General features: G+C 40.5%; 1 protein-coding gene across 1 annotated transcript in view; it reads right to left on the minus strand.

Annotated features, from left to right (window-relative positions):
• The window catches only part of nsg2 (neuronal vesicle trafficking associated 2), a 30385-nt gene that overhangs the window by 5045 nt on the left and 8569 nt on the right, over positions 1 to 16771 (minus strand). Inside the window, exon 3 of the mRNA XM_031869147.1 lies at positions 15536 to 15646. Within this exon, the coding sequence (XP_031725007.1) occupies positions 15536 to 15646 (111 nt within the window). The remainder of the gene's footprint in view (positions 1 to 15535; positions 15647 to 16771) is intronic.

Below are 16771 nucleotides of genomic sequence, written 5' to 3' on the forward strand. Positions count from 1 at the left end.
GGGTCCTTCTGAGCATTTAATTAGAAATATGCAAATCAATTGCAAAGGATAGCTGTGTTTGAAAACAGTACTGTCTGCCAGGTCACATATGCCAGTGTAGATATGTCTGTTGTGCATGCTTGTATCTGTTTCCCCCACACGCCCCAAAATGAAAAGTCGAGTTGAAAAAACATAGAACCTTCCATAATGGATGAATGTTTCTAATTTCCATCCCTGGATTGGGCTTAAAGCCGTTCCCGATTTACTGCTCTATATGATCCGTCACCGTGAGACGTCAGAGCAATTACACATGGGTGTGATCATTAGTCTCCATCAGCGTTATGGGGGTGGACAGGGACACGCAAGCTAAGTGACTGTTTACTTGGTGTCAACTGAGGGACACGACTCTCAGCCTTGGTTGCTGCCGACACTCTCTAAATTACATCTCCCACATCGCACACTGTGATACATTAAAAGAACACATTAAAAGTCACGACAACCCGCCTTTTGGAGCAGAAACAGACGTAGAATGAATGATTAAGACTCACTCTGACCCCCTTTTTGAATTATGAGGCATATGAAACAGCTTATTAAGGAGAGGGATTACTGTAAAGCTCCTAATATCAGGCAGCGAGCAATCAGCGTTTTATTCATGTGGAAACCCAACTTTGCACCACTTTGAAACATGAAACGACGACTTACGTTGCTAATGACTGAAGAGATTTGCTTTTTTTGCACAATTAAAATGAAGGAAATTACAACTAAAGCTCAAGTATATTGACACTATCGGTGTTTCTGAGCAGAAGTGCTCATATGAGACATAATGGAGGATAGGAATGGCTCTTACTTTCATCATCATATTTTGATTAATTAATCATTGTGTTTAAATATCTGATTCATGACTAGAACAACTTAAGACACACCGCTGAGCTGCATCTCAAATTAATCTTTCGATTTAGGTAATGTACACTTCTATGTGGCATATACTGCTACCTCCCCTTAACGACCCCCCCGCCCCCGTTCAGGCAAGAACAAACCCCGCCCTTTGTAGTAGAACTGATCGCTCCAGAATCCCTGTTGATGCAGCCACGGCCATGTGGTGTATAAATCCACTGAAAATCTATCCTGACCTTTCTCCATTATTCATCATCTGGCTGAATCCCGCAGTAAACCAAAGGAGGTTGTCAGGGTAACGCTACCGCTCACGGATGGAGACTCCCTCCGTGCATGAAGTAGATTCATGCGTTTATCTGCCTCGTATGTACTGATGCAATATTCCTCTATGATGAGATAATGCTCTCATACTGAATCTGTGCCAACATACAAATAGGATAGAATGAAATACAGTAGAACCCGAAACAATCAAATAATGTGTTCAGTCAATACAAGGCTATAATATCTCCCAGCATGGCAGCTTCTCCCACACACATCAACACCATTTTATTTTCCGTTGAACAGTCGATGGGGCTGTTTTGTCATTAGCGCTCCAGTATGTGCCATCCTACACCACTATCGCCATCAACACAACCATCATCCGGTTTGCTGTGAAACACAGATAACAGACAGACGTTGTTGTTTCTTGGATGCAGGTAGAAGCACAGCATGCTGCTATAATTTGGACTGAGAGCAACATGTCCTTAACAAGAATTGGCTCCATCAGAAAAGATTGGTTTGACTGCATGGCAGGTGACCGTGTCCACTGGGCTCTATTTATTTCACTTCCTATAATCCACCCAGGACTGATAGAAAATCTTCTCTTCCACTCTTGCCTCTTTTTTATCCCTATATAAAATAAATATATACATATTACTGTAAAAGGATATGGACAAAGTTACAGTCCAAGTCAGTCGCAAGATTTGAATTAAACAAAATTGTTTACATATTAATCACATCCTACTTCCATCCAAGTGGCACCTCAAAGACAAGTTAAAATTTGTAAACTGTATTAAAAAATAAAAATGCTTTTTAGAATTTCTTGATGCCCAATTTAATGTCATCTGACCAACAATCAAAAACCTGAAAATGTTCAGTTTTACAGAAGACAAAGATTGCTGGATTCAAACCTGCTAAACCTCCTAAAGACATTTTTTAACATTTTAATATCTTTCGCTAAACTAGTCGCTAGACTAGTATTCACTGAACTGCATTATATCTTAAAAATGAACATTTAATTGGTTCTCAAAATTGTTGCCCGCTATTTTTCTCTGTCAATTGAATTTATTATACTGCATATATTCAAGCACATATTTTTCCTGTCCTTTGTTTTTTTCATGGCAGTGTGTGCAGCTGTAGACGGTTGTGTGTTATAGAATAAGACAAACAATCACACCGGATAACAACAGTTCCAGTAGGATTGTTCCTCTCATCTCTGACTGCAGATTAAGCATCTTCAGTCTACCTATTGTTTATGTTTACCCACATCCTTCAACACACACCACCTGCTTACTTCTAACGCTGCCTCCCTCTGGGTTGTATAAAATAATTGATTTATAATTGATATTTTCCACAAAATACACTTCCCTTTGATTATTTTACGGCTGTACAGATATGGTAAATTCAAAGGCAGTTTCCTTAATGGAAGTTCTTCTTCACAGCCTATTTCACCACCTTTCAACATATGATTTCTTTCCTTTTTTTTAACACCGTGCTATATTAGAATGCAACACACCACCCACACTCTCACTGCTGGAACTTGACAGGCCATATGGGGGGGGGGGGGGGGAGCAGACACCTTCTCATATTCGCTCGAGGAAAAGAGGAGAATATGTAAGTGTGTGCTTGAGCGAGAGAACGGGAAGTTAGGTGTGTGTGACAGGAGAGTGGTGTGACAGAGGAAAAATGACGCTGATAAAAACAGATAACAGCGTGACAAAGGGAGCCAAGTGAGAAGTAAAGGAGGAGATGACGGAGACAATGAAGCAGCGAGCGTAAGGCAGACAGGGAGCGAGTGATGGAGATCCAGGGGCAGATGGAGAAGCTCGTTCCCTCTCTTGGAAGCAGGTGACAGACAGACTGAGAGGCAGGCAGGCGGGCAGCAAACACAGTGGGACATTGGTTGATGCATCAATCAATACATCACTGATGGAAGCATAAACCACTATTTTTCATTGATCTTCCAATTACCCTCTGACACCTTCTCTATAGCAGCACAACAGGCAGCTCAATTCCCTAAATTTTCATGGATTCTTTCCTTCTGCTCTACCGTGAAGCCTTGTGCTGACACGTCAAGAAACATGCATAAAAAAGAGCTATTAATATAAAATGAGAAAGTTCTTATATTAAACGCATTTTATCTTGGCTGTAATAACCTCTGATGCCTTTAGGCTACGTTTGTTGATAAATGAAATAAATGAACTCCGTGACAGGGTGAGCTCGTGCGGAGAGAAAGCATCCTCTAAAAGGACAAATTAAAAAAACAGAAGCTTAAAGGTCACTGGTCAGATGGCAGCAAAAGCTTGTCACTGTGAGGTATTACTAACAAAATGACTAGTGCACAAACACATACGGAACTTTATATATTATATAATTAAGTTTTTGTTTTTTTTCCTTTAGTGCTACTTTTATATAGTTTGCTCCATTTTATTATTTAGATTTTACTGTAATTTAAACATTTTCAAAATCTGTTGATACATTTCCTGTGTATGTATTGTGAAGGTTTTATTGTGTAATCCTTTATTATATAATGACAATAATAAATAAATCCTTGATTAATTTAGGTAATTTGATATTCTAAACTGTTGGTTTGTTTACAGCCTGTTTGACACACTGAGCGTCTTTTCTAAATGGCTTAATTTTAACAACGTTGTTGTGTTTCCACATGTCTATGTAGCACAACAGATAAAAACAATGGACAAAACCACACAAAGAGGACACAAGTTAAAATGAACTGTTGCTGTTATTCTTTAGACACTGAGCCTCCACTTATCCATCACATGTATAAGCGTTTAAGTCAGGGATCAGCTAGCTACATAAAAATGTAAAGAAAATTTTCTCTGAGGCAATTTTGTAATGATGAATTAATGAAGCGGGTAACATACCTGTTAGGGCAAGTGGTTGGAATCTACAACCGATAAATGAAAGGTCATGCGTTTGATCCCTGCATGTCCTTGAGCAAAACACAGAGCGCCCAGCTACTCTGTGACGGTGCATGGAATATAAATGTGTCGGTTGTGGATAAGGGCATTAGATAACTGGCAACTGGTGCAGTCTGGAACAAGATAGCAGTCATCATTTGGGGTCCAGAAGATATTTCTAGACCTTGTGGGTTTTCAGTGGTGGAAGAAGTATTCCGTTTCTTTGAGTAAAAGTACCATAATAACAGTATACAAATAAAAATACTGTAGTCCTGCTTTACTTAAATTTTGAAGGCAAACGCTGCACTTTTTCTGAGCACCAGAGTCTCTTTAGTAAACATCTCATTTAACTGACAGTCTTCCCCGCGCTATCCTGGTTCTCCGCGCTTCCCTTCGCTCCAGTGGACCCAGCAATACCACCTGGGCCTCCAACAGCGTGGTGTTGGTTCCCAACGGGGACCGGCTGAGCAGTGAGGCGAACTCTGCTCCTGGCCAGAGCTGCTGCTGCTGGGCAGAGAGCTCTTCACCTCCTATCGGAGCTCCAAAGTCTGTCCGCAGTGGACTCACTTTGGGCCCCCATCAAAGGGTCACAGGGTAAACCTAAGGGGTCATGAGGTGATCAATAAGATCTGTTGTGCAATATTTTTACCCTGATACAATTAATTAAATTAAAAACATTATGAGACTTTTAGAGGAGAAATCATAAAAATCTGAAAAGGGGCACAAGCCAAAAAGGTTGGGAACCCCTGTTTTCTTAAGTATGAAAAGTATAGTAACTAGCTGTCACATAAATGTATTGAAGTAAAAAGTACAATATACCCCTTTTGAAATGCAGTGAAGTAGCAGTATAAAGCACAAAATGTAAAGTACACACACCTAAAAATACTACTACCACAGTTCAAGAGAGATAGATTTTTCTAGCGCTGTATGCCAGAAAAGACAGTTTTGTTTTTTTCATTGATTTTCTTCCAGGAAGATTTTTGAAGGGGTAACTGCAAAACTCTTTGCTCCTAAAGTGTCTTAGTGCAAAGATCTCTTTGTTATTAGTCAGTGGAACAAAGACAACTCTCAAAGCAGGGATCTCTGGGGAGCCAGCTACCTCAGAGCGGAGTGTCTGAGATGGGGAATAGGGATGCCAAGGAGACGTGTACGGGGATTGGGGCTCTCGAGGACTTTCTATCTGGTTGAGACGAGCACAGCTACAGTAGTGTGGCAACAAAGTGCAAACACTCCACTGAGGAGATGCACCGCATCTCAGATGGAAACGCAAACTGTTAAATGCCAACCTGACAAAACACAAGATTTTCCTCTGATCTCGGGTCAGCACACAAGAGCACGTCTTGATGCTGTTTTTCTTTGTATGCGAGTGTATTTTGTTATAGATCTACCGTTTTGTATAAAGGTCTCATGGATGCAATAAAGAAACAGCTCCCTCGGCAAAGCTACATCAGGGTGTGTATGTAGAATACACCAGTCTTGGATCACAGAAGTCCAGGATTAAGAAAGATTCGATCATGTTAAAACTTATTTGCCAAATATACAGAAAAAAATACATAAATGCACAAGGTCTGGTATGAACAAATATAATCTCCCTCTGTGTGGTTGTGCACACCCAGAGGTGAATGACTTACAAACACTTTGTACTTGAATGTCCTCTGTAGCCTCCTCCATAAAAGACTTGCTGACTTTCCTTTTAAACCAGGTTGGCACATTGCACTGACTTGCAGCAGCAATCTGAGAGCTCTGCCTGCTAAAAACGGTGTGTTCAAGCTGTAAGGACGATATACCATTCAGAAACCAACTTCTTTAATAATATGAATCACCCGTGTGACAACTGATTTGTGTAGATCATGAAAAATGTAACATTTCTGATGTAATCACGAAGGATCCAACTGCTCTGATGCTTAGCTGGGAGACAAGAGATTTAAACACTGCACACTAAGAGATAATTGCTGTCTGGTGACTTGGCCTATTTGTCAGAGATCTCTTTACAATCTCAAATAACTGTTTCAGGCCTTTTCTCAGGAATAATGCTTTTTAGAAACATTTAGAGACAACACAAGGTTAGTTGTACAATGAGAGGGATGGACTGGAATATTAAAGGAGTTTTGTGGGTGAGTGTGTGTGTGTGTGTGGGTGAGTGTGTGTGTGTGTGTGTGTGTCTATATACAGATAGCATTATTGTAAGGTTTTACGTCCACTGTTTTGCAGTTACAAAAAAGTCTCTCATATGTACACAGAATTCAATAGTTCAGTGCACAGTGAAACAGTGCATGTTCAGCAGTAGATAGATGCTAATTATGCTAATATATCCCAATTAAGCAAGGTCTCTATGGAGACAAAGCTTCAAAGGTTTTGTCTGAGCATGCTGTCATATTGGTTAGAGGAGAATGTGCTCTTGGGGTATAGACTCAAAATAGCAGGGGGCCTTAAAATGACCAACACTGTCACCAATAAAATGACTTTCCATACAACTAAACTGCACTCTCAATTATGTTTCGAGGGAAACGTATTCACTTCCGGATTACGGTTGCAGTTTGAAACAGTTTAAAACATGGATAACATTGTAAATTAAAACTACAAAACGCCAAAAAACCAGAATGCTACAAAACAGCTTCATTTCATTTAGTCAACAAAATCATCAAGTTTAGTAAAAAAGCATTAGAAATTACTAGAAAACTGAAACAAAACGAAACGCAACAAAAGTACTTGGTTATGAATAGGCAACACATGTGTGATTCAGACAGGATCCACCACCCTGACCTCCTCCCTGTGCGGATTTCTCAGAGCCATTTGAAACTCATTTGTGATAATTCAAAAGCAAACGTAATCCACGCCAAAATATGTTTCCCTCAAATCGTGATTCGCAATGCAGTCTTGTTGTATGGGAGAGGCGGGGCTGAAATTGACAAAAACGGGAAACAAAAAAGGGTGACGAGACAAAGACAGAAAATGCATAAAACGGTAAAATAGAATAAACATCACGTTTCCCTTTTCCAGGGACATGACGATGCTTAGTTGCTGTTAAAATATGATCCAATTCTTACCCTCACACCTATAAAACATGTACACTAAGGAAATAGACAGTACAAATCAATAGTCAGAATAAATCCAAATGCACCCGATAATGTGAGCACATAAGAGCACACACACAAAAACACACTCAAAGAGAAACTAATTATGAATCAGTAATACGTCTCTGAGGAGCCACTAAACATCTGGATTGGATTTGCTAATCAGCTCCTTCTCTGCTGGATGAAGATGTTGCAAGAGAGGAGATATTATTAATGATGGGACCCGCTTCGACACACACACACACACACACACACACACACACACACACACACACACACACACAGGACATTTAGCACACCTCTAGATTGTTGTTTCCATCATAAGACAAGGTTCATTACTCTAATGTATCCCCATCTCTCAGTCTCCTGGGTATTTTTTATGTACCTGCATATGTTCACCACGTAGAGAGCTGTGTGTGAGCGAGTGTGTGTGTGTACAAGTGTTTGCGAGTCAATGTGCTGGGTTGCTACTTTATCACTCTTAATGTGTGTAACTTTGCAAGTAGTTTTGACAGATTATTTGAAATTCAAGTCTTATTTTTTAATAGTTTGGTAAATTACAAAACATTTTTTGTCCTACATAGTGTTTTAACTAGTTCTTATTTTCAGCAATTCAATTCAAATTCTAGCATTTCATTTTTTAATATCTAGATTTCTTTCACCCCTTAAAGCAAAACATCTTATTTTTCAGATGCAATATAACAATGTAGCAGTAGCAGCAGTATTATTATTATCATTAACAAATGCTATACTTGTGTTCCCTCTTGATGGCGGCATAGAGTTTACTGCATATTTTAGATGTTTGTGTTGCGCTCTTATCCAGAGTCAGTTACAGTTAGTAACTAAATTAGCTTTAGGTATTGGATCAGTCAACATTACATGCAAACAATACAAATGCCATGAGAATCACGGGATCCCAACAATCCTGCTGATACGATCACAAGAGAGTTGTGTTCAGAGAAGAAGTATAAGAAACAAAAGTTGACAAAAAGGATTTTTGTACTTAAGAGTAGATGGAGAGATTTTGAAGGTGGATATGATTCAGTGGGGAGAGGGGAGTGTGAGGATGTTGTCTGTTAGAGGAAACCTTTAGGGGTAAAACAGATTATGGGGCGAGACTCTAAGCTGTCTGCTGAGCTAACACACCATTTTTACCATTTCACAGTCAGTTGAAAGTGAGGAGAGTAAGGTATGTCAATCAACACACTTTACAATAAAAATGATGTTCAGAATATGTGGTGTATCAGCCTTCATTTATAGATAGGTAACCTATGGAACATGAATAATATTTATGAAAACTGAACAGAAAGATGATTCATGATAAATGAAAACATACCTCTGATGCCTGAACTGCGAGTGCAGCATGAGTAACCTGTGATGAGACAGGTGGATTGATCGCAAAGACAGATGTTAAACTGAGAGGAAACAACAGCGACGGGAAGGGTCAGATAGTTATCCGCAGTCTGTCTGTCTCATAATTGCTCCCATGGCTCAGCTTGTCAGAACAACAGCAGCAAAGTGAAGGACTCTGGTTGAGGACAGGGGAGCACAAAGACTGCTTGCTTTCCTTCTTCGCTTTATCATTGTCAAGATGGACAGAATAAAGCCTGGCTTTGTCATGGGTTAATGTCTTCATTTCAATTGTGGCAGAATGAACAGATGTTGACTGGCCATGAAACGAGTATGTTGCTGTTGCAAACTACAATACATTTCTGTTCCGACAACGCTGGTTAAGGTTTGTTTCGGCAAAGGTTTAGGAACATCATGGTTTGGATTCAAATAAGAATGTGTTGATCACCGGATCATTATTGATTCCGATGCTGACCTTGTTAAGCAGATCAGGAATGTGCCAGACGTGACCGACCAACTCTAAATGCAGTTTCTGTATTTAGGTCACGGTAAGCAGTCGGCTTTTTGTGCCACACACTCCCCGGCCTCATATCACATGACGTGAAAATATTCCTTTTCTTGGGGTGGACCGTCTCAAAGGTAATAACAATAATGCCTGCTTCAAATCCGGTAAACCCACACAACTACAGATGATGAAACATGGTCTATACCTCTACTTTTTTAAACCATAAAAAAAAAACGTATTGACTCCATAAACTTTTAGCGGTGTGTTTTTTTTTTTACTAGAAAGCATTCAACACAACTCGGCTAAGCAACAGCCTGCATAGATCATAAGATACATGTGCAAGATGTTTTTTTCATTCAAGTAACTGCAATAGTTCATTAGAAAATGGCAACAACAAAAGACATTCAAAGTGCTTATCTTGCAATGTTAAGAAATCCTTTGAATATTGCTAGATCAGCACCACACACTTAATATTGTTTCCTCCGGCAATGACCTAATCCACCAAATTTTATTGAAATATGCTAACAAGTTTTAAAGATATCCTGCTAGGTATCAAAACAAATTGCATAGTTTATAATAATGTTCACAGGCAGTTTTTATCGACCCAATTATATCTAAAAAAAAATAACTGTGACCTGATTTAATCCCCTGACTAAAAATCTGGTAAAACAGAATTGGATTAGATGGTGTTGTGATAATTAAAAACAGAGGTATTTCAAAAACATCATGGACTGTTACATTCCTATCCTGAGCTGACTGATACAGAACGCTTCAACCAATCAGGCTGCATGTGAATGTAAAGAGATGTAATGCTGTCACACTGCATGGAGTTGTTTGCCATCGATCAGGCCCAGAAATCATTTTTAGCCTCGGCAACCCCCAACAACTAATTCATTGAGTTCAGTTTTCGAACACTTTGGATGCAGCCAGCAACGCGTCCTTGTATAAAAACAAGACAAGATGGTCAATCCTAGATGGAGCTTTGAGATAAAATTTAACATACAGAACTATCAGTTCCTCGTATATTAAATCGGTAAGACAGATGATCTATACGTTTTCACATCTACAGATGTTGATAGGCAGACAGTCTGCTGTCCTTTGAGGTGTTGCTTTATATGGGATGTGAAACAAGAAGTAGAGCAGAACAGAGGCCATCTGGACCTATAAATCATCCCAAATCACACAGCAGCAATGTTCGTCTCTGTTGTTATCTGTCGGTCTGCCTCCTATCTGTTCCTGAAGATTGCGACTTGTCTCTCCGTCCGCCCTGTCTAAGTGTCTGTTAGCTGACACAGTGGGCCTCTCAATGACAAATGACTTCGACTTGACTCGGCAGGCTGACCTAACCAGGAAAGTGTTTGTGGTTCAGCTGAGCGTGAAGACGCACGTACTGTACCATCCAGCTGTACGCTGGATTTCGTTTACAAAGTTTTATGATTTTCAGCCTGTTAACAGCATCCTCTTCCCGTCTGCTTTACACTGATAACTCACTTTCTTGCCCACATAAAACCAATACAACCATCATGTTCATCTGAGGCCTAAACTGAGCATCGCAGCGTGAACCAATTCATAATTTAACAATGACAGCCAGCAGCTCAACGTGTCTATACTTCAAGTGTGTGTGCGCAAACCAAGGCTCTAGGATCTAGGGATCACAACAGGCAAGCTCATTTTATCATAAGCCAATTTAGAACAATAAGATGTCTGCGAATATCTGCCAATATGAGCTGGCGCGGTTATAATAGGAACTGTGAGCGTGTGTGATAGAAATGTTATAAAATGCTTCCCAGAGTTGAATTTCACGAGAGAGCATCAGCGGGCTGCCACTGATTGTTGGCTTGTTATGACACAATGACGAGGGAAAGAAATGGCAAACAAATGTGAGAGATGGAGATGATTGGAGGGAGAGAAAGTAAAGGAAACCGATATCTCTGAGGTCTTTTGAATGCAGCACATATTCACTCTATATGAGTATGACAGATGTGTTAAAATTCTATATTTGTATCTCTCTTGAATGTATGTGTGTGTGCATCCATGTGGATGTTTAACTGAGAGCAGACGACGGCTTTAAACACTCCCTATAATGAGCATACGTTTAGTCATCCATACGAAACAATATAGAACAATATGTGGAAAAGGAGTCTGTGCGAGATTCCGAACCGCAACAGTAATTACCTCCAACCTGACAAACAGCGGAGGCATACTGTGGAGGTGGTAGATTGCGGCAAAGCTTTTATCAGAAGGCGAAGTGAAAGTAATAATGGGATAATTATTTTGGATGATGGCTGTCTCTCCCGTCGCTACCTACACAGGCCTGCTAACTTCTGCTGGCACCGAGCAGGTTCGGCTTGGCAGTCACGGCTCTGTCATGTGGTCAGTGTTTGTGTGTGTGTGTGTGTGTGTGTAATGAGGTTTGTGTTGTAGTGTCAGTCCTAGGAGTGGGTGGTGCACGTGGGTTTGAAGTGTGTGTATGTGGGGTGAGAGCTGGCTAAGTGCACCTTGTTTTCTAGATAGGAAGCAAGCCAGAAACCAAGCAGGGCAACACAAATTAAATCTCCCTTTCATCAATCTCTACACCTGCTTCTCTCAATCCCTGCACTATTGCACCGGACTAATCCTTTCCTCTTTTCCAAGTCCTCATTTTAAGGGACGCCCTTCATGGCATTTTCTTTGTATCAGAAAGTCTGCCGTTGAGCTTAATGGAAAAGATGGACGACAAATAGAGTAGATGTTTTTCAGCAAAGGTCATGAGCTGAATTTAAATCAAAAACACTGATGCCACAAGAGCGCACCTTTCTTCTATCCTCAATTGAATCCCTCTTATTGGATCCCAACCAATATTGAGTTTTTGAGATATTTTTAAACGTATTCACTGTAGCAAATCAGTAGTATATAGACATCATTTTTAGGATAGGGCCGGATTAAATCTTGTTAATATGAATTGACCAAAACATTCAGTTAAAAAATGAACTCTTAAAAACAGAACATTGGGAGCCAATATAAGAGTAAATATAAGAACAGAAAACGTCATTTAAATTAAATTGTTATCAATAGAAACTACAAATACAAAGTCATAGAAATGAGGAAAACATTTTATATGTATTTTTTAATACTATAATAAATATTAAATAAAGTAGCGTGTGATTTGACAAGTATAACTATATTAGTAAATTATTTCCTAATATCAACTAATAAAATCAACTGTTACCAGTGGCTCATTCATCTTTATGTGATAACTTGCGCATTCATTTATTTTTAATTTACCATGTGATGCAAGCTACAAAAGAGGTTTTGCAAACATTATATATGTCAACAGACTGAACTCCATCTCACTGAGAGCTCTCCAAGGTCAGTTTGCTCGACATACAGTGAGAGCTTAAAAACCTGGCTTTATTTCAGAATTCAGATAGTTAATGAGGGGGAAAACGTGCCCTTCTCCGTTTGTTCATGGAACAAAACAACTATAGGGAATACTTTGTATCTCTGGCCTGCTGGGAGTAATCAGAACGTCAGAGAAAGAGAGGGAGGGGGAGGCTAAAAGGCAGGCAGCGAGGGACAGAATGAGAGTGGGAGGGAGGGATGAGGGAGGAGTAAGACATGACACCTGGTCCAAAGGGAGGAATCTTTGGGAAATAGAGAGGGATGAAGTGAGAAGGGAATGAATGAAAGAGGCAGAGAGGGATAGCAGGGAGGAGGGAGCACTTGCGAGAATCCATCATAGTAAATCTACTTTAAGGCCCTTCTTTCACCAAAATATAACTGTATTTTATATTCTCGATGCTTTGTTCTTCAGGCAATAATGCATTGTGGATATCAACATGTCCGCCTTTTACCCTCTCCTACCATCTACTTTCCTTGCAGAAGGATCACTCTGTATTCACAGCAACACTAGCATGGCCATATGTGTCACTGTGGATTTAAAGCTGCAACTAAACACTTGTCTTGTATTAAAAACAAGCTGCACAAAATTTCAAAATCTCAAGCATTTTAGATCAAAAAGGGAAAAGCAATGGAGTAAGCAAAACATCCGAGGAGAGGAAAGAAAACAGCAGCAGGGAAGAGAAGAGAAGTGGAGGAAAGGATGGAGAGTGGTAAGCATGAGCGAGGTGGTGAGGGAGGGCAGATTAGAGAGCATTTTACACTCTGAGCTCTTCATCCATCAACACAATCTGCAAAGCTTTGAAGAGAGAAGAGATGTGCAAGCTTTTCATCCAGAAATGTTTGCTCTGCACTGCACAGCATGCTTTATGTGTGTGTGTGTGTGGCGGTTGTGAGTGTATGTGTTTACTTTGTGGGTGTGTGTGTGTGTGTGTGTGTGTGTGTGTGTGTGTGTGTGTGTGTGGACTTGCCTGTGTGGCTGCAGAATCAGCTCTGTCAGTCAAAGCAAGCCGTTCAGTTGAGCGCCCCAAAACTAACCGACGTCGCACAAAACCACACAGACTGAGATGCATTTTTGCCTAACAAAAGCTGATGCAATGTGGCAAGCCAGAAAGAACAGTCTGCTGCAACATTTTTGAGAAGTCTGATAAGCAGCAATTTCCAAAGAAGTCAGCTCAGCATTGCTGCATGGTAATGTGGACATTTTTAACACTGTGTCCTGATTTATTTCCCCCAATGGCAAGTGTCACACATCCACAAGTCTGCAAAACTTCTGTCAAGTTTATCCATACTCCAGCGATTTACCATGGCGCTCCAACCCTACTGTATGACATTGTCAGACTCACAATGGACTGCAGAAATATCAAAATTGATGCACAAGAACCAGAGATGCTGTCTTTTTTTTATTCTTCCTTAACAAAACATGGCACCTACATTACCCACAATCAGCTCCCCATCTGGCAGTTTGGTCAGAGGTGCTGGTGTCTTATGCTACTAACAGCTAATGTAGCCTTTAAAAACCAATCAAATGCAAGCATTGAACACCTTTCTAGTATTTGTTTCAAATGCAGACTTCTCATAGGTGCTAATCACTGTACAAGGTTGGACGATATGACAATATACACCATCAGATGATACACATTAATTAGTTGTCAGAGATCCCTTCTATATTTCTGGTTGTATTAGGCCTTTGTGGGAAACATTGTAAATCAATGTAAAATCAATGTGTGAAGTACCTTGATTGTTCAAGTATTACATTAGATATATTAATCAAAAACAGACCTGTATACATAAAACATTACTCAATTGAATTTCTTATCTGTAAAACAAATGTACAAAGCTTTGTCTGTTGTTCTCACATAGATTTAATTATATTTTTGTTTACTTTACTTAAAGCAAACAATGGTCACTTAAAGTAAATTGTAATGTATTATAAAAATATTATAATGTATAACAGCAATGGGAATTATAATACACTATGATCCTTGCAACAAAAAGTCAGTGAGTGACCAGCAATTCTGAATAATTCTGAATAAGTCATTATAAAATCAGCATATCGTCATAGAAACTGTCAGCCAGACATATAAAGGGGAGGAGGTCCTTCAGACAGGTTGAGCTATATTTGACATCAGACGGGTTGAGCAGGGATAAGAGTGGAGAACATTTTCTGCCACAGTCCTGACCTGCTTGTGCTGCCAATGCCCAAACACAGAGCTCATTGCATCGCTTTCGAGTGCTAAAGTGACCCAAGTGAGATATTTTATTTTACTTAACCTTGACAGTATGCTCGGCTTCAGTGTAGCAGTGTGTGAATATAGCGTGTTTGTGTGTGTGTGTGTCATGTAAACACGCTGTCTCATCCAGACGGATGTCACAGCCTCTTTCGGTGCCCGAATCTCATTCTGTCCTCTTCCGCTTTGAAGGACTTTTCAGCAGAGCTCACTTTACACACACACACACACACACACACACACACACACACACTTAGACCGTTGCACACCACTTTCTCTCTCCTCTCTCTCTCTCTCTCGCTCTCAGTCAGGGTTGCCATGGAGGGAGGTTTTCTTTGCTGCCATGACAACGTGAATTCTCTTTGGTCTCCCCTAACGATAGAAGAATGGAACAGAGAGCGCCTGGGTGATGTAGATGCGTTCGGACCGGTAGCTCAGTGATTCACACACACACCGCTGGAGTCTCCTGTCCTACGCTTTGCCAGGGAAGAGCATAGTGGTGGAAGAAGTACTCTGCTCCTTTTAAAATCCTACTTATGTAAAAGTACTGCTTACGTTCCTGCGTGAGATGATCATGTCATTACCAATTCTTCCATTTGTTTGTCAGAGTCATTTGCAGGTCTATTTCTAAACCTGGTCACACAGATTTCATTTTGGGAAGCCAAGGGGGGGAAATGTCAGATGAGTAAATATTCTGCTTCTCAGTATTACTTCCAACCCACACACAGGAAATGTTATACTTTAAAGTCACAGACCCAGTGCAGTATGTTTTCTTTAAGAAAGCACCAACCAAACTTTTTCCTTCCCGATACCAAATTCAGACTATCAACTGAAAGCAAGCACCGATCCTATATCAGTGCTGAGTGAATGCAACTGATGGCGGAAAACACAGATGTATTATTATCAGTTCATTCATCACAAGTTGACGAGCGCATTACATCTTACCTTAAGTCTCTCAGACACCCCGTCAGTAAAGCTGATGGTGAACTCCTCCACCTTGGGAACCTTCAGCCTCTTCTTCTCTGTCTGGTACTCAGTGCGGGTTTTCACCACCACCTGGAGGAGGGAGATAAACCGTCAAAGCAGTTAAATACTCAGGTATGCTAAAGGCAATGAAAGGTGTATGGATGTTATTGCAGGAGGGAACTTTTCAAATGTTTTCACATTTTGAAAAAGTCACCAGACCTTTCAGAAAAATGAAAGGCAACGACGGCGCATGTACATGCTGTCGCCGGTAATTCCCATGAATTTTGCTACATTTTTGTCTTTGGTGTCTTTTAGTCTTTATACTGGAGCACTTATGGCATATGACCGAGTATACTCATCAACATCGGAGAGAATTGATTGACTAATTCGTGGGGAGCGGACCTTGAGGCGATCACAGTGCAAAGCCACCCAGCCAGAACTGCAGGACCAAACCCCAAATCTCCGCCAAATCCCGAAAGTGGATTGGACTGCCGCAGGAGGAGAGAGAAGAGAGTTGAGTTGTAAGCGAAGCCAAACCAGCTAAGACCTAAGGCTATTCCACTGCTCAATCTGCTCCTGGCGAATGGCCGATCGCAGGAAAATCCGGGCTGACCCAGCAACGGTTGGTCTGTGCCTACATCTTTACATAGACCAACCCCCTCTCCCCCCCCCCCCCCCCAGGCTGTACCTGGTAGCAGCCTTTATCTGAGCAGCTGCCTTCTTTATTCAAACATTGCGGGATCATGGCCATTATCCATGAACATTGAACTGACTCTGAATCTGGCACAGACATCCTTTCCTGTTGATATCACAAGCTCATTAGACAGTTTGTAAGAGAACACTAGTATAACACAGATGTGAGAGTTATGGCAGCATGAAACACAAAGCAATTGACCCCACTACTTTCAGGCTGCAGAATGTGTCTGAGACTGTTTTCTCTGGTCTAACCCACTACACACTTTGACCACGTTTGGATCGACTTACAGCTGTGAGTCAGCTGTCTCCTCTATGAACATTATTAAAACCAAGTACTGATTCAGGCTCACCATAAAAAAGAAGAAGAAGAAAGAGAAAAGGGGATGCTCAAAGCTTGGTTTGCACTTTTTCTAAGAGGCACTTTTATTTTATTCAGAAGATTCTACCTTGTTTTCTTTTACTTTAAATGCAGGCCTTAAATCCATTGTGGTAGGACTCATTTTATTCATGGTTAAGGCT

This window comes from Anarrhichthys ocellatus, unplaced genomic scaffold, assembly GCF_004355925.1.
Source record: "Anarrhichthys ocellatus isolate YVR2014 unplaced genomic scaffold, GSC_Weel_1.0 scaffold46, whole genome shotgun sequence".
NCBI lineage: Eukaryota > Metazoa > Chordata > Actinopteri > Perciformes > Anarhichadidae > Anarrhichthys > Anarrhichthys ocellatus.